Below are 26,297 nucleotides of genomic sequence, written 5' to 3'. Positions count from 1 at the left end.
TAATAAATAGGCTGAATGGAAACAGTAACAATCATGTATGTGAGTTTTGAATAAAAAAATGTAACATATAGAAAGGTAAGTACTAGGTACCTAAATATTTCAAAATAACAGCACATGCTGCAGATTGTTCAACTTTCTTCTTGGTGAGACAGTTATCTCCAGTGAAAGAAGCATCATTAAAAAAAACACAGAAGAATGAAAAACTTGAACTAATGAGCACACTAGAGTTGTCTGACAAGTGGGTCTTTGTATATCCATCCTCACAGCATATTCCACAAGAATAGCCTTGCAGAAACTTTTATCCTGAACATATATATAATGCCTCACAATGTAAAGGGAAATTGTATACTCAAAAGCAAGAATCAGTGTATGCACAAACCTCAAGAACATGAAGTAACGCTTCGACTTTTAGCTTCTGCATTATAGCAAAAAAGTGTGACTTTAGAAGCATCTTCCTCAGCCAGCCTACATATATCTTCAGAAATGTGATTCCCTCCATCCACAAATTTTAGCATTGAGACAAAAGCACATGAACTTTTTTCTTGGCTACCAGATATACATCTGAAGATCTCAAAGAGACATTCATCATGAAGGGAATCAATGGTGCTTTGCTGCTTTTTGAAGATTTTTCAGAGAACACAAATGGGGCACTGACTCTTGACCTCTTGCGAGGGGGGAAGTACACATCAACCTGGGCTTGAAGGTCTTTCACACCTCTTTTCAGATTCTTAATGTTTACATTTCTTCAGAGAAGAAGGTTAATGGAGTATCAGATTGGTACAATGTTCTTGGTGTGGACCCCACAGCTGATGCTGAAGCTATTAGAAGGAGGTACAGAAAACTAGCTCTCTCTCTTCACCCTGACAAAAGCAAATCCATTGGAGCTGAAGGTGCTTTTAAGCTTGTATCTGAAGCATGGACGATATTGGCTGATAAAGCTAGAAAGAAAACATATGACCAAAAACGAAACCCTAAACCAATTTACCAAAAAGTTTCCACCTCTACCCTTCCACCCACCACATTTTGGACTTCATGTACAAAATGCAAAATGCACTTTGAATACTTGAAAGTTTAACTCAACCAAAAGATCCTTTGCACCAATTGTCATGAACCCTTTTGGGCTTTAGCAATATCACCCCCACCTGCAAATCTTCATCAAATGTGGCATCCTCCTCAACACAAGAACCTCAATGCAAATGCAAATCATCAGCTGAATAATCTTGGTGGAAAATTTAAAAGACAACATGAAGTGGGATATCAGAGTCCAAATTCAGTTAAAATCGATGGAATTGCAAAAAAGAGACGTGTAGCTGAACAGTCAAACATGGAACGTGAAAAAGTCAACCTTTCTACAGTCAACAAACCTAAGAATAGTGTGAGAGAATTGTCATCTACAGAACTTCGTACCATTGTGATGTCAAAAGCCAGGAAGAAATCAACAAGAAATTGGACGAGTGGAATGCAGAAATAGAAAATGAAAAAGAAAAACAAAAAGAAATAAAGAAAGAAGTTATCAAGAAACAAGAAATCCGAGACCTGAAGCCCAAAAAACCCTAATAAAAAAAACTAAATAATGAAAATTAAACAGAAAATAGTCAAACTAACTAACAGAAACAACATATAATCGAAATTAAAGAGTGATGAAAAACCCTTACCAAAGAATTTATGCATGAGTATAGTTGAAGAAGGCCTAAAAGAAATCCAACACCTAAAGCCCAAAAATCCCTCGATCGAGAGCAGAAAAGAGCAGATCCACCAACAGAAAGAGAAGTGAGAGATGTGTAAGCCATGAATCTTGGAACAACATCAAAACCGATTTACGATCAACTGTGAGAACGTGGGTGAAGGTGGGGGACCTAGGGCTTCTTTTTGGATGCGCTGGAGGTGAGTGAAGGTGGAGGCCCTAGGGCTTCTTGTTGCTAATTCAAAGATCAACATCGATGGTAGAAGGTGGAGGCATCAATAGAGGGAACAAGGTAAAAAGAGAGGAGATCGAACCATTTAGTGCGAGGGTCGATTTGGAAGAAATCTCAAACCCTTAACCTTAAACATTATGTGAAGCAATTGATCCATAATCTTCTTCGTCTCCGTCAATTCCTTGGGTTCACACAATCGGAAGATGGTGGCAAATGAAGCATTCTTCGAGAAGGAAGGTGCATCACCATAGTTTGAGGCTAGAAGAGGAAATGAGGATTGGAGGTAATGGATGTGGATGAGGGGTGGAGACGAGGGAGAAGAAGGTGGGGGTTTAAAAAATTTGGGGATTTCATTTTCCCTCCGAAATGCGTGTTTCTTAAAAAAAATATAAAACGACATTTACAGACGACGCACAAGTGCCTTCCGTGTTTTTAATATTTTTACATGAGACACTAATTTAAGGGTACTCAGTAATGCGCGACCTAAATCCTTAAATTTTTTGAAGAGATGACACTTTTTTAATATCGCTCTCTAATGCGTAACATAAATCAAAGAGCGTCATGTTTTGCGCGTCGTAAAAGGGTCTTTTTCTTGTAGTGGTCATAGTTGCCAACATGATGCAATGGACTTTCATAGAATCATGCTCATGGGTCTCAAAGGCCGCGATCTCTTCAGCAGAGGCAGTGTTGATATTGATTTCCTTCGGCTTCTCATCAAGGACATACTCTTTGTCCTCGTAACGAGTGACCATTCAGATGTTGCGGATCCAATCATTGTAATTGGACCTGTCAAATATCACTCTCCCACACAAGTTCATGAGTGAGAACGAGCCTGAGGAATTTAAGTCGAAAGCATTGTTGTTGATGTTCGACATCTGAAATAGAAAAGAGACAAAGTTGATTAGAAATGAATCCCCAATTAAACACCCAAATGAGAAATTAGGGCTAGGACCTAACAACATTATATACAAATTAGAAGAGGGATGCCGTAATCTAACATGCAAATAATTTGAAGGTAAGTGAATGACGATTCACTAATTTTCCACCATGAAAAACGAAAAAGAGATTAAGTTTTAAATGTATTGAAAACTCCTAGATCTTTTTGAGATTCACTAAACTTTTCAATGGCATGTTTAAATCTCGATATGCTCTTCAAGTTTGAGACTGGGGTGTTGAGGATCACAAAGCGGGTGTGAATAACCATGCAAATGTACATAGTGCCCTCAATGTTACAGTCACTTATTCGATGTGCCGGTTAACCATACACGCTCCATTGAACTATGAAAAACATTGAGTCACCCTTTTCCACCTTTTCTAAGAGCCCAATTAGTGTGTCGGTTAACCACACACGCTCCACTAACATCTTATCAAGGGTACAAAGTGTAATTTAATGGAATTGCATCAATTCACTTTTGCCTAAGGTAACTAAGATTGGGAATTTTATAAAACATTTAGTTACTTTTATAAATTCATTATACTTTTAATGAGGAAAGGGTTGTCCTATCCTACCCGTTCGGCTAACAACCCTCCACCAATCAAGGAAGCGGTGGGTGAGAGTGGACACCCATTAAACGGCCATTTTATAGGCCATAACCTTATACCCCCTAATAGATCGGCTTCGTGAATGAGACCTACTAACGGTAAGACTAGCATTTAGGTTATACATATATATTAATCTTATAATAAATATAGTATAAGGTTGAATTTTAAACTTGTAAAAATCTAGGGTTTGAAATTTAAATAGTTCAAATTAAACTTTTAATTAAAAAAAATTAAATTTCAAAACTTGAGGGAAAGTTTTGAACTCTTTAAAACACATAGGATCAAATAACAAATAATTTAAATTAAACATTTAATTTAATGATTATCTAGATTTGATCTATTCTATTTTAATCACAAGATAATTCATCAAATAAATGAAATAATCAAATTTTATCACATAAGGATTTTATTATTCAATTAAATGGTAATTATCTTTTGTTTTGGTAAGGATAATCATATAATAACAATAAAAATCTGATTTTATTAGTTAAAAATAGTTTTGGTAATTATCCTTCAGCAAAACGGCAAGAAATCCCGAGATATCCTCTGTCTGACAGATAAACTCGCCGAGTTCCCAGTGTGGACTCATCGAGTTCATCCAACTCGTCGAGTTCACATTGGGACTCGACGAGTTCTTCAGTCACAGGGCCAAAAAATGAATTTTCAAAGCATGAATGAAATACTAGGCATCAAATACAATAGAAACCAACCTGGCTCTAATACCACTATTAGGTTTGAGCCAAAAGAACATCATATGTGCTAGGAGATGTATCATTGAGTTGATGGAGGATCGCCTTAGGGCATTCAGAAGTGACATGACACCTGGCCAGTCTGGGACTCACATACTCTCTTTCAAGGACTTCAGGGGATGTGGAGCACCAGAATTCAGCGGAGTGAAGGACCCCATTGTGGCTAGGAGATGGATTACAGACATCGAGTCTGCACAGTCGACGAACTTCTACCCTGAGGGGTCAAAGGTCAGTTATGTTGCTGGTTGTTTGAGGGGGAGAACTAGAGACTGGTGGGAGGCAGTCAGTGATACATTGGGAGCCCCGGCCATTGAGGCTATGACCTGGTCGGACTTTATGACCAGATTTCGGGCCGAGTTTGGGCCAGCTGTGGAGATTCAGCAGGGAGCCAAGGAGTTCTTGGATATGAGACAGACTACTTACATAGTGGTGGAGATTAATGGCAAGTTCAGGGAGAGGGCCTTATTGGTGCCTCAGTACGCAGATGATGAGGAGATGAAGAAAACCAAGTACTATGACATGTTGAGAGCTGACATTCGGAAACATGTCAGTTACTCGGCGTGTCCTACATTGGAGGACTTGATAGCCAGGGCACGGGATAGGGAGATTGATATAGAGCACATCAGGAAGAAGAAGGAGGAGACTGGGCAGAAGATTGGGGTTTGCAGATTAGGGGCATCGACTCGAGGTCAAAGGGCCAGCAGGGCCAAAGCCGCTGTAGGAAATGCGGCAAGACGCATAAGGGGGTTTGTAAATTAGGGGCATCGGGCTGCTATAAGTGTGACAAACTTTGGCACTTTGGCAGGGATTGTACTGCCCCTACCCCCACCATTTAGACATCATACCTGATATGCTTCCATTGCAATCAAAAGGGCCATAAAAAGGTCAACTGCAAGAGATTGGTATCTGGAGCGCCAGTGGCGGCGCTAGCTCCAGCGACCCTGCGCATCATAGATGTCCGACGGGGCAAGCCAGATGCTCATGTGGTGAGGTGCTGAGACTTCCAGCTAATCGTCGAGGAGGCGCGTGTTGCACCAGATGTGGTGACGGGTATGTTTCTTCTCCCTATCTTTTACTATGTTTCAGTTTTCATATTTATGATTATGTATTCTGTTTTAGCATTGTTCCATGTGAACGGTATCCCATTGTTGGTGTTATTTGACTCAGGAGCTACCCGATCTTTCACTTCTCTTGCACTCAACAAGAGGTTTTCTGAGTCTTCAGGCACGTTAGATTGTCCTTTAGAGGTCGAGATTATGGACGACCGATCCGTTCGGGCATCAGAGGTTTGAAGAGATTGTGTCCTGAGGATGTATGACGAGCGTTACCTCGTGGATTTGGTGCATATTCCTTTGCGCGGGAACAAGGTCATCACAGGAATGGATTGGTTGAGCCCTAATGGGGCAGTGATCAAATGTGAGCAGCAGTTGGTTCGAGTTAGGACCCCAAGTGGGGGAGAGCTGGTGATTCAGGGTGAGAGACCGCAGCATGGACCGGTCCTGTGTTCAGCAGCGAGAGCCAGACGCTACCTTCATCAGGGATGTACCGTTTTTTTTCGCCTATGTTATGGATACCCGGGAGGAGGGCAAGGCGACCATGGATGATGTGCCAGTGGTGCGGGAGTATCCGGACGTATTTACAGAGGACTTGCCTAGGGTACCTCTGGAGCGACAGGTGGAGTTCAGAATTGACCTAGTTCTGGGTGCAGCTCTGATAGCCAAGGCATCGTACCGGTTGGCTCCTCCCGAGATGCAGGAGTTGTCTACACAGCTATAGTGGCTGTTAGACAAGGGATTTATCAGGCCGAGCAGTTCGCCATGGGGAGCCCCAATCCTATTTGTGAAGAAGAAGGACGACCCACATTGGATGTGTATAGACTACTGAGAGTTGAATAAGGTAACTATAAAGAACCGTTACCCACTCCCGAGGATCGACGATCTTTTTTTACCAGATTCAAGGAGGATCTTGGTTTTCCAAGATCGATTTGTGTTCCGGCTATCACCAGATGAGAGTCATAGATGAGGATGTATAGAAGACTGCTTTTCGGACTTGCTATGGTCACTATGAGTTCGTGGTGATGCCATTTGGGCTAACCAATGCTCCTGCCACGTTCATGGATCTCATGAACCGCGTATGCAAACCAATACTGGATCGATCTGTGATAGTCTTTATTGATGATATCTTAGTCTATTCCAAGATGTAGGAGCAGCACGAGGAGCACTTGAGGTAGGTGTTGGAGACACTGAGGAAGGAGAGACTTTTTGCAAAGTTCTCCAAGTACGAGTTTTGGTTGCGTGAGGTGTAGTTTCTGGGGCACCTCGTCAACCAGAACGGTATACTGGTCGATCCGACCAAGGTAGAGGCCATGATGAGATGGGAGGTTCCGATGTCTCCATCCGAGATTCGGAGCTTTCTCAATTTAGCAGGCTATTATCGTAGATTCATTCAGGATTTCTCCAAGATAGCGGTACCACTTACCTAGCTGACCAAGAAGTCGGTGACTTTCCACTTAGGGCCTGAGCAACAGGCGGCTTTCGAGACTTTGAAATAGAGATTGTGCGAGGCACCGATCTTAGCCCTGCCAGAGGGCGTGGAGGATTTTGTAGTGTACTGTGACCCGTCCATCTTGGGTTTGGGCACAGTGTTGATGAAGACAGAGCACATCATCGCTTACGCCTCGAGGCAGTTGAAGTATCACGAGGCAAATTACCCAAAGCCCGACCTGGAGGTTGGGGGCGGTTGTTTTTGCCCTCAAGATTTGGCGACAATACCTCTATGGGGTCCGTTATACCATTTACATGGATCACAAGAGCTTGAGGTACATGATGGACCTGCCAAATCTGAACATGAGGAAGCGGTGGTGGTTGGACGTGGTGAAGGATTACAATTGCGAGATCCTCTACCACCTGGGAAAGGCCAATGTTGTCGCCGATGCACTTAGCCGCAAGGCATTTGCGGCCCCAATTAGAGACATCTATCTAAGAATGATAGTGGTGACTCCACTTTTGGAGCAGATTCGGGAGGCTCAGCAGGAGGCTATGAAGGATGAACATCAAAAGAGAGAGCGTATTATGGTTCAGATTTCCTCCTTTGACTTTGATAGCCACGGGCTATTGACACTCCATCGTAGAGTGTGGGTTCCATATCTTGGGGGTGTGCACCAAGTTTTGATGGAGGAGGCACACAAATCCAGATTTTCTATCCATCCCGAGGTGACGAAGATGTATAGGGATCTTCGACCTGACTATTGGTGTCCCTGCATGAAACGAGATGTAGCCCGGTACGTTGAGAGATGCTTGACTTACAGGAAAGTAAAGGAAGAGCACTAGAGACCACACGACAAAATGCAGCCGTTGGATATCCCTGTGTGGAAGTGGGAGGAGATCACTGTGGACTTCATTACAAAGTTACCTCAGACGGCGCGTGGATTTGATGCGATATGGGTCATCGTGGATTGATTGACGAAGAGTGCCCACTTCATACCGATTCAGGAGAGTATTTCGGCCAAGAAGTTGGCAGACATCTACATCATGGAGGTAGTAGCTCGGCATGGGGTGCCGATTTCTGTGATTTCTTATAGAGATGTGCGATTCACTTCCAGATTCTGGAGGAAATTTCATGACGACTTGGGTACTCATCTTCACTTCAGCACGACTTTCCACCCACAGACGGATGGTCAAAGCGAGCGGACCATCCAGACCTTGGAGGATATGCTGCGGGCATGCGTTTTAGACTTTGGTTGTAGTTGGGATACCTACCTTCCATTGGTAGAGTTTTCTTATAATAAAAGTTACCATGTCAGTATCGATCGGCCTCACTTTGAGATGCTTTATAGGAGGAGGTGCCGCACCCCGATATGTTGGGGTGAGGTTAGACAGAGAGTCATGGGGAGTAACGAGGTGGTATTCAAGACTACTGAGATGATACAGCATGCTCCAAACTGCTCAGAGTCGGCAGAAAAGCTATACCGACAAGCGCCGATTGGACCTAGAGTTTCAGGTAGGGGATATGGTCCTCCTGAAGGTCTCACCTTGGAAAGGTGTCATCCGGTTCAGGAAATGGGGCAAGCTGGGCCCCAAGTACATTAGGTCGTTCAGGGTTTTGGCCCGGGTTGCGTATCGATTGGATCTGCCAACCAAGCTTAGTCTGATCTACATTACTTTCCATGTCTCGCAGTTGCGGAAGCACATAGCGATGATTTCGCAATCGTTCCTTTGGAGGACATTCAGGTGGATGATAGCATGAACTACATCGAGAGACTATTAGCCATCCTCGACAGGAAGATGGAGGATCTGAGGAACAAAAGGGTAGAGTTTGTGAAGGTGCAGTGGCACCACCACAAGGGCTCGGAATGGACGCGGGAGCCGGAGGACGAGATGAGGGAGCATTACCCCGAGTTATTTCCGGCAGCAGCAGCAGACTTCGAGGACGAAGTCTAATTCAAGTGGGGGAGATTTGTAACATCCGAGTCACCAGGTATTTGCCTTGAATTATTTAAGTGTTTAAATATGGAAATATTGTGAGAATGATCATATGTTGGGCGTATATAGTGTACGCGCGACGTACACGAGCGAGGCGCGAAGCGAGGGGAAGCCTTGTGTACGATGGGCATGCCCAGGCATACCCTGGCGTAACTTGTCCAGTTGTAAACCCTAAAATATAGGGGTTGCACCATATATAAAGACATTAACTCCGTCCCAAACCTCATTCCCTCAGCCTCCACTACCCCTAAAGAGTAGAAATCGAACCCTAGACCTCTTGCATGCTTTGTGAGCTACTTTGGTGCACTTTTGGGTGATTTTTGGTGGTTTTGAAGAGAAATAAGTTTGGAGAAGGAGCAAGGAATTGAAGAGAGCTTGTAGATCCAGGGGATTAGCACCATTTATGACTCATTTGAGGTATCAAGCTTCAAACTTGACCATTGCATGTTTAGTTGTAGTTTTGGGGTGTTTATGAGTTATTTTTACTCCATTGTTAAGTTTTCTTGTGTCTTGGTAGTTCCAGACCATAAGAGTTGCCCTATTGGGCTCTTGGGAGCATTTAGAGTCATAAAAATCAGACCTTGATGGTTAAGCCACAACCATGCAAGTATTTGATGGTCACAAAGTTTGTTTAAGGACTTAAATCATGTTTTAACCCCATCTATGCATGCAAAGACATAAACTTTGTAACTTTATGGATTAGGACGTCTTAAAGGACCTAGATCTATGTTTTGGACGTTAGGACATAACAGATTAAGTCACAAAAGGAGTCCTAAGGAATTTGGCCAGTACGTTGGGCGTACACCCTGGTACGCTATGCGTACTAAATCAACTTCCCGCTTCTGGTCAAGGCCAGGGTATGTTGGGCGTACGTGCTAGGTACACCACGCATACGCATACAGAGTGAAGAATATGAGTTTTGGGCCTTAAAAGTTTGGGCTTGGATTGTTGGGCCTCATGGCCCACTGTGAAGTAAGGCCTTTGGGACTAGAATTGAGATTTATGGTATTAGGCCTTTTGGGCCATAATGGGCCATCAGAAAATATTTATTTTGGGCTAAGAGTATGTTGGGCTTAAGATAAGGCCTATTTCAGGAGTTGGGCCCAATTTATAAAATTGGGCCATTGGTGGGCCACTAGTGGGCTTGGGAAGGCTATCTAGATTTGGGCATTTCATGTTATGGTGTTGGGCCTTAGGCATTGGCCAATTTAGATCAGGGGTAAAATGGTTATTTTACCCTAAGAAGGATTATTAGTTTTTGACTAAGTGTTATTGTGGTAATGATAGCTCGGGGAGTCCTCGGAGCAGCTGTTAGAGATTTCTTACCGTGAGATTCTGCATTCATTTTTCCGAGGTGAGTTACCTTCTCGGTAGCAGTGGGTCTAAGGCACCAAAGCCGACCCACTAGTAGGAGTTTGTAGTTAGATAATTGTCTTTATGATAATTATCTAGTATGCCACTATCTGTTATGATTTATGTGCTAATATGCTATGGTATTATGTGATAGTGGTAGAGGAGTGAAATAGACCTTGTATCCGGCCAATACGACCAAAGGGATAGGTCAGGCACCCAAATATGCCTGGCAGTATGATTATGTATGCTATTATGTGGTAGGGGTGGGGGTGAAATAGTCCCCATAACCGGTTGAAAGAGACAGAAGGGGTAGGTCAGCACCGTGATATACTAGGCAGGTACCGATTGAAAGAAACCAAAGGGGTAGGCCAGCACCCTGATATATTAGGCGGTTACTGGTTGAAAGAGACCGAAGGGGTAGGCCAGCACCCTGATATACTAGGCAGTATGGTATTGTATGGTATGTGGTATGATGGGGGAACTCACTAAGCTTTGTGTTTACGGCTTTCAGTTTTTGTTTCAAGTACTTCTAGCTCGAAGGGGAAAGGGTCGGCTTGATCGTATCGCATCACACCATGGATTTTCCGCACTAGTGATTTTGGGATTATGACTCTGATGATGATTTTGTATGTATCATGGATTACACAACTAAATTATTTTATGTTGTTATGGTTTTGGGAAAAATGAAATTGTTTGTTTGATGATTATTTAACTTAAAATGAAATTTTCGGGTTGTAATTTAAAGGTGTTATAGAGTGGTGAGTAGAAGTGGTTTAAAATGAAGGGCTAATTACGACAAAACACTATATTTTGTGATTTTTCTTGGTTTAACCACTAAATTGTGCTAAAAAAACCATCCATTTTTGGATAAAAGTTTTACCGTGAACACTATAACTTGCATTCATGCTAAATAAAACCACCAATTTTCATTTGTGCTAAAAAACCACCTATAAATTGGTGGTTAAACTGAACTTTTGAAAAATATAGTGTTTTTTTCGTAATTAACAAAACACATAACATGTAACAGTGGTCGCAGTGGTCGCACTGAAGCATTTTACCAAAAACTGGTGGTTTTTCAGAACTTATTAAAAATTGGTGCTTAAACGGAACATTCGGAAAAATATAGTGTGTTTTTTAATAATCATGAGGCTGATCTTGAGCCACCATCCAAGCACGAATACCTTCATTTAAGAGAATATTTTTGGTGTAGAAAGTTTCAAATTCAAGATCTTCCGCCGCGCGAATTTCCTGAGAAACGAAGTCATAGGCACGTAGGTTCAAGGCCAGACCGACTACTCCAAGAGCACTCATCCATAAACCAGTTACTGGTACAAATAACATAAAGAAATGTAACCAACGTTTATTGGAAAAAGCAACCCCAAAGATTTGGGACCAAAAACGATTAGCAGTGACCATTGAATAAGTTTCTTCAGCTTGAGTTGGGTTAAAAGCATGGAATGTATTTTCCCCATCACCATCTTCAAATAAAGTATTTTCTACGGTAGCACCATGAATAGCGCATAGCAAAGCAGCGCCCAATACACCTGCAACTCCCATCATATGAAATGGGTTCAATGTCCAGTTATGAAATCCTTGAAAAAAGAGGATAAATCGAAATATAGCTGCTACACCAAAATTAGGCGCAAAGAACCAACCAGACTGACCTAGTGGATAAATCAGGAATACAGAAACAAAAACAGCAATTGGACCAGAGAATACAATTGCATTATAAGGTCGCAATTGAACAGATCGCGCAAGTTCGAATTAACGCAACATGAAACCTATTAGTCCGAAAGCGCCATGGAGAGCAACAAAAGTCCACAAACCGCCTAATTGACACCAACGAGTAAAATCTCCTTGTGCTTCAAGATCCCATAGTAATAACAAAGAATGTGCTAAACTATTCGCAGGAGTAGAAACTGCGGCATTTAAGAAATTGCAGCCTTCCAAATAGGAACTGGCCAATCCATGGGTATACCATGAAGTTACAAAGGTTGTACCTGTGAACCAACCCCCTACAGCGAAATAGACACAAGGAAAGAGCAATAGGCCGGACCAGCCTACAAAAACAAAACGGTCCCTCTGTAACCAGTCATCCATAATATCAAACAAATCATTTTCGTCTTTGGTAACTTTACCAAGGGCTATAGTCATTGTAATCGTCCTATTCAACTACTTCGACCATTTCCGAACACCTCATAGTATTTTCGGGGCGTCCAAAGAGTCGATCATTTCTGCATGATTTTTTCTCGTGCACTACCCCTTCCAATGGGTTTCGAAGATAAAAATCCTTTATTGGCCCATAAATTGACCACCCAGGTACATCGGTGAATTCAATTTGATTATTCCTTCTTATTATTAAGCATCTGAATCATGAATTGTCTTCTTATGACTCATCAATCAGATAGATTCATTTTTTGAAAGAACTGTTCAAGGAAAAAGCAACCCCCTTGCCCACTACCGGTTGATCCTCAGCCCTGCCCCCCCCCCCCCTCCCTCTTCTTCCATCAACTAAATGGATTCTTAGATCTTGTTTATGAGATTAAGAAAAAGAACTCTCTTTCTAAATTCTTCTAATTTTTATGTTATGTATAGTAAATTACTAATCTTTTTCTATTTCTTTTTCTCTGTTAGAAAAGAGAGAGTTTCCAATTTTTTTACTTCACTTCAATACTCAATACAATAACAATATTCAATAAAATAAATAGGAAACTGGGAATGAGAGTCTTCTTCTCGCATCCATTCTTCATACGATTGTCAGAACAAAAATCTTCGATGCAACGAAATGGAAATTTTTATCAAGCCGCGATCTCATAGCTGTAAATCTAAATATATAAATATTATATAGATATAAATTAATCTTGATCCTGTAATCAAAGAAAGATAGTGAAAATTTTTCTTATCTTTTGACTTAGAATAAAAGGTTCTCCATGAAGGAACCAAAAGACAATTTATTCCTATAGAACATCTAGGAACAAGACGATTGAATTGGAAATATCGACAAATTCTTGCGGAGTCCAAAGAAATGAAAATAAATAAAAGCTCAACTTGTTCCAATTTCATCTCTATTGAATTTGAATATCAGAATAGCGGATATAGTAATGATTCAATGGCTCAGGTCCACTTATTTTTCTTTGATTGATCTATAATCTTTACAATGGATTTCATTGGCCTAATTGAAAATAGGAAGATTTGATGATTCAACAGATGACTTATCATTATTCGTGATAACTATAACTAATATACTCTAACAACTAATATACTATAACTCATTAGACGATAATAGTATACAGTTGGTTACTTTTTTATTACTATTTTTTTATTACTATTAATAATATCGCTATTCTTCTTTCAAATATGAATACTATGACAGAAAAAAATACAAAGCCCCTTATCGGATTTGAACCGAGGGCTTACGCCTTACCATGTCATTACTCTACCACTGAGTTAAAAGAAAAGGGCTTGGTTCATGGAATTCCTAAACGGGTCACTTTACTATCTAGGTAAAATATATCTATATAGCAAGATATATACCTAGTTCTTATATAAGTATAAGAAGTCCATCTACACATAGACAGAAGTGCCTCGACAAAAGGTCCATTTATATATAATAATTTGCACTGTAGCGGGTATAGTTTAGTGGTAAAAGTGTGATTCGTTCTATTAACCCCCTTAATAGTTAAAGGGTCTTTTGGTTTGATTCATATTCCGATCAAAAACTTTATTTCATTAAAAGGATTCAATCCTTTACCTTTCAATGACACATTCAAGGAAAAATATAAATTTTCGGGTTTTTATCCAGAGGTCAATTAAAAAATGAAAACTTGGATTATAAAATTGCGAAACAAAATTTTAAAATTGGATCAATACTTCCAATTGAATGAGTATGAATAAAGAATCAATGGATGAAGATAGACAAGTAGATTTCTAATTTTTAATCGTAACTAAATCTTCAATTTTTGTTTGCATTTGTAGCGAATAAATTGAAGCAAAATAGCTATTAAAGAATATCTTTAGTTTACTAGAGACATCAACATATTATTTTAGCTCGGTGGAAATAAAATCCTTTTCCTTAGGACCCTCTCAAATAGAAATAAAGAACGAAGTAACTAGAAAGATTGTTAGAATTGCCTTCTTCTAGAGGGATCATCTATAAAGCGAGTCGTTTTGAATTGAATATATTCAAACAAAAAGCTGACATAGATGTTATGGGTACCATTTTTTTTTGTAAGTTGGTTCACATCTGAAATCTAGAAATTTATCCATTTTCCATAAAGGAGTCGAATGAAACCAAAGTTTCATGTTCGGTTTTGAATTAGAGACATTAAAAATGATGAATCGACGTCGACTATAACTCCTAGCCTTCCAAGCTAACGATGCGGGTTTGATTCCCGCTACCCGCTCTATAGCCTCTACTTATAGATTTATTCTATTATCTTACTATATTTATATATTATTAAATACTCTAATAGACTCTAATTAATACATCATTCATCATTGAATATACAATTCAAACAATTTTCTTACAAAAATCCTACTATATTAGATTCGTATTTTTTCAAATAAAAGATCAGAAAGTAAAACTACTAAAAAATCGCAATGAAAAGCGTCCATTGTCTAATGGATAGGATAGAGGTCTTCTAAACCTTTGGTATAGGTTCAAATCCTATTGGACGCAATATTTTTCCAGATATTTTTTTAGATTTAGATATCAAAAAATAAATTTTGAATGATTTGACTCCGAAACGCTTGAGTACCCTTTTTATTTTATTTAAAAAATTATTGAAAAGGGTGATCAATTTGTTTAGGCTACTTGTTCCTAAAGTATAAAACGTTCCCTCTGTTCCTTAATAGCTTCTTTCAAAATGGCTTCTGCTTCCTCGGTGAATGTCTTGGTAGAAGATATTATTTCTTGAAACTGCGGTGTATTGGTTTTTAAGTAAGTACGTAACTCAACAAGAAATTTCCTTACCTATCCAATTTCTAATGAATCAAGATAACCATTTGTTCTGGTATAAATAGTCAGTACCTGTTCTTCTACCCCGAGAGGGGCGGATTGGGATTGTTTAAGCAATTCACATAAGCGTTGACCTCTTGCCAATTGATTTTGAGTAGCTTTATCAATATTAGAAGCAAATTGTGCAAAAGCTTCTAATTCTACGAATTGTACCAGTTCCAATTTTAATTTACCGGCTACTTGTTTCATAGCTTTAATTTGAGCTGCAGACCCCACTCTGGAAACAGAGATCCCCACATTAATAGCGGGTCAGATTCCAGCATTGAGTAGATCAGCAGATAAGAATATTTTCCCATCAGTAATCGAAATGACATTAATAGGAATATAAGCCGAAACACCTAAAAGAGAACTTAATTTAGCAGCTCTTTCCAAAAGGCGTGAATGGAAATAAAAAACATCCCCTGGATAAGCTTCGCACCTAGGCGCTCTTCGTAATAGAAGAGACATTTGGCGATAAGCTTGGGCTTGTTTAGAGGGATCATCATAAATGATTGAAGTGTATCGTTCACGGTACATAAAATATTCAGCCAGAGCTGCTCCTATATAAGGAGCGAGGTACTGTAATGTAGTAGGGGAATCCGCCGTTTCGCCTACCACAATGGTATATTCCATCACGCCCCTTTCCTGGAAATTAGTCACTACTTGAGCCACAGAAGATGATTTTTGACCAATAGCTACATAAACGCATATTACATTTTTGCCTTGTTGATTTAGAATTGTATCTGTTGCTACTACTATTTTACCGGTCTGCCTGTCCCCAATAATTAATCCGTGCTGACCATGTCCTATCGGAATCATTGAATCAATAGCAATAAGCCCTGTTTGAAGAGGCTCATATACAGAACGTCGAGAAATAATCCCTGGAGCGGGTGATTCAATTAACCTATATTCAGAAGATGAAATTTCACCTCTACCATCAATAGGTTTAGCCAGCGCGTTTATAACACGACCCAAATAGGCCTCACTTACTAGTATCTGAGCAATTCTTCCTGTTGCTTTTACAGAACTCCCTTCTTGTATCAGCAAACCATCACCCATTAATACAACACCAACATTAGTTGATTCCAAATTAAGAGCAATGTCTATTGTACCCTCTTCAAATTATACTAATTCACCCGCCATTACTTCATCAAGACCATGAATACGAGCAATGCCATCACCTACTTGAAGTACGGTACCGGTATTTACAATCTTTACTTCTCTATTATATTTCTCAATACGTTCACGAATAATATTACTAATTTTGTCAGCTTAAATGGTTACCATGAGTATTTCTTAATTCTTTTTTGGAAAAAAAAATAAATCAAAAATAATGCCTAAAGTAGAAGGACTAATCCGTTATTTCTTTCATCACCCCCAATATGCCAATATTGGCACTGATAGTACGCAAATGTAACCCGTTGTTTAAACAACTATTTAGAGTTCCTAGTGCTCCTTGTAAGGCTTGTTGGAAAACCCGTTGTCGGACTTGATTACTCGCTTTTTGTTGTTCAAAATTTATAGTTTCATTTTTGTAATTTTCTAGTTGTTCCAAAGTCTTATAAGTTGAATCAATCAAATTCAATTTTTCTCGCTCTATCTCAGAGTATCCATTCATGCTAAACTGATCTGCTTTTATTTCTACTTTCCGTAAGTGAGCCCGGGCTTTTTCCAGCTGTTTGATGGCCCCCTCGCACAATTCTTCTGAATTTCTAATAGTATTCAAGATTCTCTGTTTTCGATTATCTGATAAATCACTTAATGAAAGTAGATTATCTTTCCATTCATTTCAAAAATTCCATGATCCCTTCCTAAACCAAACATGAATCTTTCGATTCATTTGGCTCTCACGCTCAATGTAAATTCTCATATCTTTATTGTTAATGTAATGAGCTTATCCTCTATTCTCTTTTCATATTCCAAAATGAAATCAAAATATCAAAAGGAATCACTAATCCAAGACCAAAATATTCGGAGGACTCTTCTGACCAAACAAAAAATATGTAATTGTCAGCAAAGTTGTTTACTTTTTTTAATCCAAGAAGTTTTTCTTACTTTATACACAATACCTAGGTCATCGATTTAGCATTGGCTAAAAAAGGGGATAAAATCCCCAATTAAGTATTTCAAATCATTTTATCGATATGAGTGTTCTATATTGATAAAATCTTTATTTTGAAACCATCTCTATATTAACATTAACATAGTGGTCGAAAGAGTACCATGCTACGTCTGGACTTCAAACAGTTTAGCTATAACCATGTGAACGGTCCCACATTATTGGTTGATAGAGAATCAAAGTGGATTTTCCAATAAATTACGAACTGCTATAGTTCTTACATATGATTTCTGAATTTATTCAGAAGTAATTCGCGAGATCATGCACCCTTCTTTATTAGGTATAACTTTCCTAGTTATAACAGAAAAAGTACATCTGGTTGGATCTAGCCAATTCTTGAAATAAACAACTCGCACACACCCCCTTTCCAAAAAAGATCAAGACCCCAAGCACGACACTTAGATTTATTAGATTTGTTGCTAAAATATCGGTATTAAACCCGAAACTCCCGGCGAATGGCCAGTGGCCCAAAGAAACGAAAGAATCGGTTACATTTTTCATATGATCTCCTTGTATAGATAGATTAAAAAATCGAACAGAGTTCTTTTTGTATTACTTTGCCCTCTTATATATATTGATATTGCTAGTTTCCTACTTTCTAAATAGAATAGATTTTTTATTCGATTTAGAAATAATGAATTACCTCCTTGGTTGCAACCCCTCTTAAAAACTAAAAAAGTCCTATGAACACGAACGGGAAGGATGAAAGCAAGTTGGTATGCTAATTCCTCATCCGCAAATCAGCCCTTCTCGTGGGTTATTTTCTCAACGAATAAGTAATTCTAGGAATGAAATCTTTATTTAATTCGAAAAAGCAAAGCACAAGTCCAAGGCAATAAAATATGAAAAAATTTGATTTTTCATATTTCGAATATTAAACAAAAGGATTCGCAAATAAAAGTGCTAATGCTACAACCAAGCCATAAATGGTTAAAGCTTCCATAAAAGCTAAATTAAGTAATAAAGTACCTCGTATTTTTTCCTCCGCCTCGAGCTGTCTCGCGATACCTTCTTCAGCTTGATCCACAGCAGTACCTTGACCAACTCCAGGTCTAATAGAAGCAAGCCCTACAGCCAATCCAACAGCAATAACGGAAGTGGCAGAAATCAGTGGATTCATGATAAGTTCCTCGTACCAAAAAAAATGGTTAATGATACATTCAACCAATGAACTATGACTTAATGATTCCATTGCTACGATTCATACAGTCGAAGTAACTACGAACTTTGAATTTAAGTAATAACATTCTTGAATCATCAAAACGACTTTGATATCTCTTTTTTAGTTTCTCTCGAGAAAGTCTTTGTGAATCCATACAACTTTAGTTTTTCCGTTTCTTTGTCCCGAAACGCTTTTTGAATTCTTTGATTTTTTTATTGACTTCATCCGTTTATTCATTGAACTCACAGTCACAGATGAGACAGAAGGACTTATATATATAGAATCCCCATCTACATTCACATTCGATTAGTAGGGGAAATTAGATATATCTTTAGCTCATATATAACTAGTCAATATCTAATATCACATATACATGTCTTTCTTCCACAATGTAAACCAACTCTTCCCTAATCTTTAATTCAAGCTGATTTGATAAGGATGCGTCTAACCCTTGACAAAAGTTAACTTATAGCCATTCAATTCCATATACCTAGTTCGAAATTATCCTTTATAAATCCCCTTTTTTAGAAATTATCCTTTCCCTTTTTTATCAGTATCACGCAACCTAAATTGATAAGATAATAAATGGATAAATTGATTGGGCCGAATCATTGCATAGAAATTGATTTGATTGATATACGTTCGTACAATTTATTATTTATTAATATTTTCGTTTGGTCAATCGTTGAATAAAATCAACTAAAAAGGGGGAATCATTCCCTAGAACATCCTTTTTTTATTTAATCACACATCGTACAAGACTTCTTCATCAAATTACGACTCCAAATAGTTCATATTCGGATTCGATGACCAATCTAAACTCAATATTCATTGAGGGGAAAGTATGATTATGATATAAATGCACCAAACAGGAATTTTAGGAAAAAGATCTTTGAGATCTCTTTCCTTTTTTTTATTCTCTACTCTAATATCAATATTGTAATCTTTTTTTCTATTACTCTAGATCATATATAGTGTAGTTGGGTATTTTCATTCCCTAAGTCAATTTTTTTTAGCCACACAACATTGCCTTAGGTTAAACTAAAAAAAGACTATTTAGAAAACTAGTCAATGGTGGCCCTCCATGGATTCACCTATATAAGCCACAGCTAAAGTTGCAAAAATAAGAACTTGAATACCACTTGTAAATAATCCAAGGAACATGACAGAGATTGGAACCACTGAAGGTACTAAAGAAACAAGAACAACAACTACTAATTCATCGGCTAATATATTTCCGAAAAGTCGAAAACTAAGTGATAGGGGCTTTGTGAAATCTTCTAAGATATTAATAGGTAAAAGAATTGGAGTTGGTTGAATATATTTACCGAAATAACCTAATCCTTTTTTGCTAAGACCCGCATAGAAATATGCCACTGATGTGAGTAAAGCCAAAGCAACAATAGTATTTATATCATTCGTGGGGGCGGCTAACTCCCCGTGAGGTAATTGTATGATTTTCCAAGGTAAAAGGGCGTCTGACCAATTAGAAACAAAAATAAATAGAAACATAGTTCCACTAAAAGGAACCCAAGGACCATATTCTTCTCCAATTTGAGTTTTACTCACATCTCAAATAAATTCAAGGACATATTCGAAGAAATTCTGACCGCTGGTCGGAATGGTTTGTGGGTTCCGAACGGCTAGAGTGACTGAAGCTAATAAGATAGCAATTACAACCCAAGAAGTAATAAGTACTTGGCCGTGGACTTGGAAACCCCCGATTTTCCAATAAAAATGTTGGCCTACTTCCACACCAGATATATCGTATAACCCATTTAGTGTGTTGATGGAACATGATAGAACATTCATATTGCCTTCTGACAAAAATAGAATTTTAAACAAAATTATTTTGATTCAACCATCTCTTTCTCGACTTGACTACTTGAATCATATATTTTGAATACCAACTAATCAAATTATATCCCTTGTTATTTTTATCTCTATTTTTGAGATTCATAAATAGTAACCGATTCGATAAATCTATGAAGGTTCCGAAATGAAATAAGTTATTTATCTTATTATTAATCACGGATTTATTATATAGCCAGAACGGCCTTCACAAATTGCAAATACTAATTTGTTAAGAATTAATCGGATTGAAGATATAGCGTCATCATTGGCTGGAATCGAAATATCTGTGAGATCGGGGTCACAAGTTGTATCGATTAAACAAATTGTTGGAATTCCCAACGTGATACATTCTTGAAGAGCCGTATATTCTTCGTGCTGATCAACGATGATTACGATATCGAGTAACCCTATCATATATTTAATCCCACCCAGATATGTTTGCAAATGAGATAATTGTCTTTTCAACATAGCCGCATCTCTTTTCGGAAGACAGTCGAGCCCCCCTGTTTTTTGTTCGGTTCTCAAGTCTCTAAACTTATGAAGTCTTGTTTTTGTAGTGGACCAATTCATGAACATACCACCGAGCCATTTGTTATTAACATAATGACAACGAGCCCTTATTGCAGCCCATGCTACTGAATCAGTTTCTTTATTTTTAGTGCCAACAATTAAGAATTGTTTTCCTCTGTTTGCTGCATCAAAAACCAAATCACAAGCTTCTGATAAAAAACGAGCAGTTCTAGTAAGATTTGTAATATGAATACCTTTACGTTTTGCAGAGATATAAGGTGCCATTTTAGGATTCCATTTCCTAGTACCATGGCCAAAATGAACTCCTGCTTCCATCATCTCTTCTAAATTAATGTTCCAATATCTTCTTGTCATTTCTCCCCATACTGCCTCCCCCTTTTGAAAAAAAAAAAAGGTACCCTGAAATAAATAATTTTTCTGATGAAACCTTCTTTTATACCATAGATTGGCGTAGATACACAGCCCAAGCCATTATTCGTTTCTATTTGTTATTTTTTTATTACTATTACCAAATCAAATGACTGGACCAACAGATCCTTTATAAAAGATAAAAGAAAGGAGTGAATCTGCTCTTGGAGATCATTAAATCCTAAAAAAATGATTTTTCTTGTGTATCATGGAAATTATTTGAAAGGCAAGAATCAAATAATTTTCTATGGTAGAACAAAATATCTTTCATTTCCCCCTCAAATAGATTCTTTTTTTGGAGTTCAAAGGCAATGTTGTTAGGTTCGCTTGAAGGTGTTTTGAAGCCGCTACCAGCAGGTATCACCCACCCCCCTAGAACAACGTTTTCTTTCAGGCCTTTCAACCAATCGATACGGCCCAGGAGAGCTGCTTTTGCTAAAACTCTAGCAGTTTCTTGAAAACTAGCTTCGGACATGAAACTTTGAGTATTCATAGATGCTCTTGTTATTCCCAATAAGACGGCTTGGTAACAGATCGCTTCTTCCAAAGCGCATCCCATTCGTTCTGCTCGCAACAATCCAATTAGTTCTCCGGGAGAAAAAACATTAGACATTTCATCTTCTGAAACCAAAACTTTTGATGTTATTTAACATACAATAATTTCTATGTGCCTATTATGTATCTGCACCCCCTGGGAGCGATAAACCTTTTGGACCTTATTAACCAAAGAGATACGACTTTGCACTATAGTTAGTTCAGCACCAAACAAGAATGCCCAAGGAATTCTAAGAATTCTTGTTATAGATTTGTTCCAACCCTCAATCCTCTTTTCGAGATTCATCGATATTGAATCAATCGAACGCACTTCTAACCCCTGTTCCACTTTTGGAAGACCTTGCGTTATATCACCAAATCTTGATTTTTCATATATAAATGTAACTAATGTATCGCCTTCGTAAAGGATTTCCCCATAATGTCCACGAACAGTTGCTCCTGGAGTAGCCAAATAAAGCTTAGCTGATCGTATTACCACATAGTCAACTTGAACAATTAGAACTTGACCCGATTTTAAATGCGGTCCTTTTTTTTGCTATACATACAATTTCACAAAGAAACTGCCCAAGACTAACGATTGGAGATGTCTCTTCACAATAATTGTAATGGAGAAAATACCAATTCAAATGGAATGGATTCAAAATGATGTTACTGCATGAATAGGGATTATAAATTTGACCATTTTCATCCAGTAAATAATATTTAAGTATTTGAAAATTTTGTTTGAAATTGTCAAGTTGCAAATAGTTAGTTACCAAGATCTGATTATGGGTTATTAAATGGGAAAATAAATCAAAATTATAAGTTGGAAAACTTGTTCCTAATGGGCCCAACGAATTCCTAATTGGAATTAGGGGTTTCTTTTTGATTGATTCTTTTATCGCATTGGGAGATTTTACATCGTTGAATGGGCCTATTCGAAAACAATTGGATGATGACAAAATTATAAAAGATTGAGATTCCTTATTTCGATTCAACAACGTATGGATAGTTCCTTGATTTGGATTAAGGGATTCTTTAATCCTTGACTTGGAATAGGAATAAATGGAAGAAAATGGATTGACATTAGCGCGATCTGATCCATTCTCAGAGATCAATCATGAACCCAACAGATCGTTCCTTTTTCCGGTATAAGAAATAGGTGACTTAGCTAAGTCGATTCTTAGAAAATATCTAAGCAAACCATTTGTCCTTATTTCAATAAAGGAAGCACAGGCCTTTTCGATTTTTTTGTCTTGGTCCCAATTCAACACTAAAGAAGTCTGAACTAATTGAATACTTGTGTCCCAAATTTCAAGAATTGGGTCGTAATAAAGGATATAATTGACAATTCGAAGTTGTAGATTATCACTTTCCTGCAAGAGATCTGGCGGGAAAAGTCTTCCTAAATTTATACCATCCATTTTTTATATGGGACTACAGGTTGAACCAAAACAAAATACTTTTTTTCATACCTGGAAAGTTCATTCATTGGATATAGAGCCAATTTTTCAATTTTTTGTATTCTTTGGAATTTGGTTTTCCCCCTCCTGGCGATATCAATCGGAATGCCTTATTTGTCTTTCCAAGAAAATGGATATCTCCAGAAAAGATTACCAGTTTCATTTTTTCTGCTTTTTTCTTCACTCGGACCAATCCGCCTACCCGACTTCTTCTATTGAAAGTGATTTGTGTATCTGCCCCAATAATAATATTGTGCCATACCATTATGGAAGAAGATTCGGACAAAATGTGGACTTCCACGGGAATAAAAAAAATGGATTTACTTCCTTTTGGTATTCTGGCCAAAATACCTTGACTCCTCGATACTCAATCAAATTCTCTTCGTTGACGATTGAATTTAGTTCTCGAGTCTCATATTTACTAAGTCCCGTACTCTTTCTTATATATCGAGGATCATCGAAATAAGCAAGAATACTATTTCTACGGAGAATACCATTTCTGGGTATTTCCATTGAGATACCTGAAGAAGGTATTAGTTGGTTCTCGCCTTCTTGAATCGATTCGAGTGGGATGATGAAATCTATTTCTTCGCCTCTTTGCCAATAAATCAGAATTACCGTCGAGAATGGCCGGATATCTGAGATTAGAATGATCCGTACATGTCATTCGATTCAGTTCTGAATAATCAAGAATCCTATCTCCTTTTTGATTTTTACCAGAAAAATACGAACTAAAAAATTTGTGTCTCACTTGATTATTAGTTACTGAGGGGTTAGCAATATATCTTGGCTTGACAGAAAGAGAATAAGCGTTCATTTGATCTAGACCCTTGTGGATCGAACAAGGGCCTAGACTGTATCTCCAGGGCTCCCCTAATAATATCCATAAATGACTTGTTTTTGGTAAGAGATGAATATTACCATATGTAAATTCAGGTGCATGGTACACATCAGTATTCCAGTGCATTTCGCCTTTTGAGTCAGAGTAAATATGTTTTCGAACCTTCTCTTTCAAATTCAAAGTGGAGGTTCTCGCACGAATCTCAGCAATCACTTGTTTTGATTCTACATATTGATCGTTTTGAACTAAAAGAAAACTTTTGGGCGAAATACACACATTGTGTATAATATCATCACTCTCAATAGTTACATACAAGTCTCTAGAACATAGAAAAGCAGGATATCCATGAAGTGTACGTGTCGGATGAACCAAATCCTCGTTGAATTTTATTTTTCGATTAGAAGGGGCTCGCACATGTTCTGCAGTACCCCTATAAATACTCCGCCGATATGAAAAGTTCATAATGTTAATTGAGTGCCCGGTTCTCCAATAGATTGACCTGCAATAATACCTATGGCTTCTCCCAATTCGACCAGGTCGTCATGAGCTGGACTCCGGCCATAACATAATTGACAAATCCAAGATGTACTCCTACAAGTAAAGGGGGTTCGAATAGAGATTGGTTGTGCTCTAAAAGTTATGAATCTACTGACAAGTCCAACCCCAATATCTTGATTTCTAGTAGCAATACATCGTGAACCTATATATATATATATATATATATATATATATATATATATATATATATATATATATATATATATATATATATATCATCTACTAATACACGGCCATTAATGTTTGGATAAAAATCATGTCCGTCATCATTCCATTTCGAGGACTTACAGAAATACCTCGAACGGTGCCACAATCTGTTCGACGTACAAAAATGTGTTGAACTACTTCAACAAGTCTGCGCGTGAGATATCATGCATCTGATGTTCGGATACCGGTATCCACAACCCCTTTACGGGCTCTGTAACAAGAAATAATGTATTCTGTTAAAGACAGTCCTTCGCGTAAATTTCTTTGTAACAAGAAATAATGTCCAGGATATGTAATGTATATCCTATTCCATAGTGATCAATAAATCGACTAATAAGTCGTTTCATGGCAGTTCCGTCTATCACTTTATTATGAAAGACCTGAGTGGGCCGTTCTCCATCAGTACCTCCATATTACGCTGAGTAGAATTTTACAATGGGCTTGAGTCAGTGATTGGAAAACTTCCTTTTCTAGATCTTGATTCACGTAGAAATTATGTACTTATGGTCCTAGTTAACCCGGAGAGACTCGAATTCCCGTTGGTAGCATAGAATTACAACAGCCCTGCCAAAACCCCTGTATGGCTTCTTCTATTTCTCGATAAAGGGAAATATGACCAAGACTGGTTCGAATATATATATATATATATATATATATATATATATATATATATATATATATATAAAGAATTTCTTTTTTATACTTCGTACTATTAGATAGTGTCCATAAATCTCATAATAGGTCCCCACAGATTCATAGTGAATTTCGATGGGAACTTCTCTTGCAGCATTAACGCGTTGATCTAGTCACCACCGCAGCCACAAAGGACTACCTAAATTGATTCGTTTTTTCCGATAAGCTCCAACTGCATCATAGGGATTACAAAAAAAGGGTTCTTTTTTTGTATACTTATAGTTATTATCTTCATTTTGATAGTTTCTACGATTACATGGATTATACCTATTTACACAAATACCCCGACGATTTCCACTCGTTAAGACATAGAGTCCACTAAGCATATCTTGAGTTGGGGCCGAAATCGGATCCCCAATAGTCTGAGACAAAAGTTTCATATGAGAAAACATAAGTAAACGCGCCTCTGCTTGAGCCTCCAAAGATAAAGGCACATGAACAGCCATTTGATCCCCGTCAAAATCTGCATTGAAGCCCTTACAAACTAATGGATGTAAACAAATAGCGCACCCTTCCACTTAAACGGGGAGGAATGTCTGTATGCCTAATCTACGCAGAGTAGGCGCTCTATTCAGCAATACAAGATGGTCATCCAGAATTTCCTGAAGTATTTCCCATACAATCGGTTTTTTTTCCGAATTTGACTCTTAGCAACTCCTATGTTCGAAGCAAGATGTTTTCTAATTAGGTCACGAATTACAAATGCTTGGAAAAGTTCTATTGCTATTTCGCGAGGCAATCCACATCGATGTAATGAAAGTGAAGGGCCCATGACAATCACGGACTGCCCTGAATAATCGACCCGTTTACCAAGCAGAGTCTCGCAAACTCTTCCTTCTTTGCCTTCAATTACATCTAAAAGCGACTTGTAAACTCTATTATGATCATCC

At 38.2% G+C, this 26,297-nt stretch overlaps 3 protein-coding genes, 1 non-coding gene and 3 pseudogenes across 4 annotated transcripts; 2 read left to right on the top strand and 5 right to left on the bottom strand.

Annotated features, from left to right (window-relative positions):
- The first annotated feature begins 587 nt into the window (after positions 1–587).
- LOC122195332 (J protein JJJ2) lies at positions 588–1,471 on the top strand. Its single transcript, XM_052766283.1, has 3 exons — positions 588–603; positions 750–1,034; positions 1,128–1,471. Exons 1-3 carry the CDS (start codon positions 588–590, stop codon positions 1,469–1,471), a joined length of 645 nt encoding a protein of 214 aa, XP_052622243.1.
- A 9,704-nt stretch (positions 1,472–11,175) lies between these two features.
- LOC122195333 (photosystem II D2 protein-like) lies at positions 11,176–12,195 on the bottom strand (annotated as a pseudogene).
- Positions 12,196–14,647: 2,452 nt separating this feature from the next.
- Positions 14,648–14,719, top strand: TRNAR-UCU (transfer RNA arginine (anticodon UCU)). Its single transcript has one exon. It is a non-coding gene; the product is annotated as a tRNA-Arg (tRNA).
- Positions 14,720–14,731: 12 nt separating this feature from the next.
- Positions 14,732–16,288, bottom strand: LOC128127632 (ATP synthase subunit alpha, chloroplastic-like; annotated as a pseudogene).
- Positions 16,289–16,388: 100 nt separating this feature from the next.
- LOC128127528 (ATP synthase subunit b, chloroplastic-like) lies at positions 16,389–17,657 on the bottom strand. Its single transcript, XM_052766017.1, has 2 exons — positions 17,513–17,657; positions 16,389–16,813 (listed from the first exon to the last, which is right to left on the bottom strand). Exons 1-2 carry the CDS (start codon positions 17,655–17,657, stop codon positions 16,389–16,391), a joined length of 570 nt encoding a protein of 189 aa, XP_052621977.1.
- Positions 17,658–20,346: 2,689 nt separating this feature from the next.
- Positions 20,347–21,059, bottom strand: LOC128128105 (30S ribosomal protein S2, chloroplastic-like). The gene has a single exon (XM_052766925.1). The coding sequence runs from the start codon at positions 21,055–21,057 to the stop codon at positions 20,347–20,349; it is 711 nt and encodes a 236-aa protein (XP_052622885.1). The 5' UTR covers positions 21,058–21,059.
- A 4,157-nt stretch (positions 21,060–25,216) lies between these two features.
- The window catches only part of LOC128127631 (DNA-directed RNA polymerase subunit beta'-like), a 2,880-nt pseudogene continuing 1,799 nt past the window's right edge, over positions 25,217–26,297 (bottom strand).

This window comes from Lactuca sativa, chromosome 8 (assembly GCF_002870075.4).
Source record: "Lactuca sativa cultivar Salinas chromosome 8, Lsat_Salinas_v11, whole genome shotgun sequence".
In the NCBI taxonomy this organism is placed as follows: domain Eukaryota; kingdom Viridiplantae; phylum Streptophyta; class Magnoliopsida; order Asterales; family Asteraceae; genus Lactuca; species Lactuca sativa.
This window is presented reverse-complemented; position numbering and strand designations above follow the sequence as displayed.

What these genes read in the sequence shown, in the direction of transcription:
- LOC122195332 (XM_052766283.1), top strand. An exon ending in CACCACATTTTGGACTTCAT is followed by an intron (nt 1,035 to 1,127) that starts GTACAAAATGCA and finishes TTTGGGCTTTAG; the next exon opens with CAATATCACCCCCACCTGCA.
- LOC128127528 (XM_052766017.1), bottom strand. Translation starts at nt 17,657, where the DNA reads ATGAAAAATGTAACCGATTCTTTCGTTTCTTTGGGCCACTGGCCATTC. An exon ending in CTTTTTTGGAAAGGGGGTGT is followed by an intron (nt 16,814 to 17,512) that starts GTGCGAGTTGTT and finishes ATGAATGGAAAG; the next exon opens with ATAATCTACTTTCATTAAGT.
- LOC128128105 (XM_052766925.1), bottom strand. Translation starts at nt 21,057, where the DNA reads ATGACAAGAAGATATTGGAACATTAATTTAGAAGAGATGATGGAAGCA.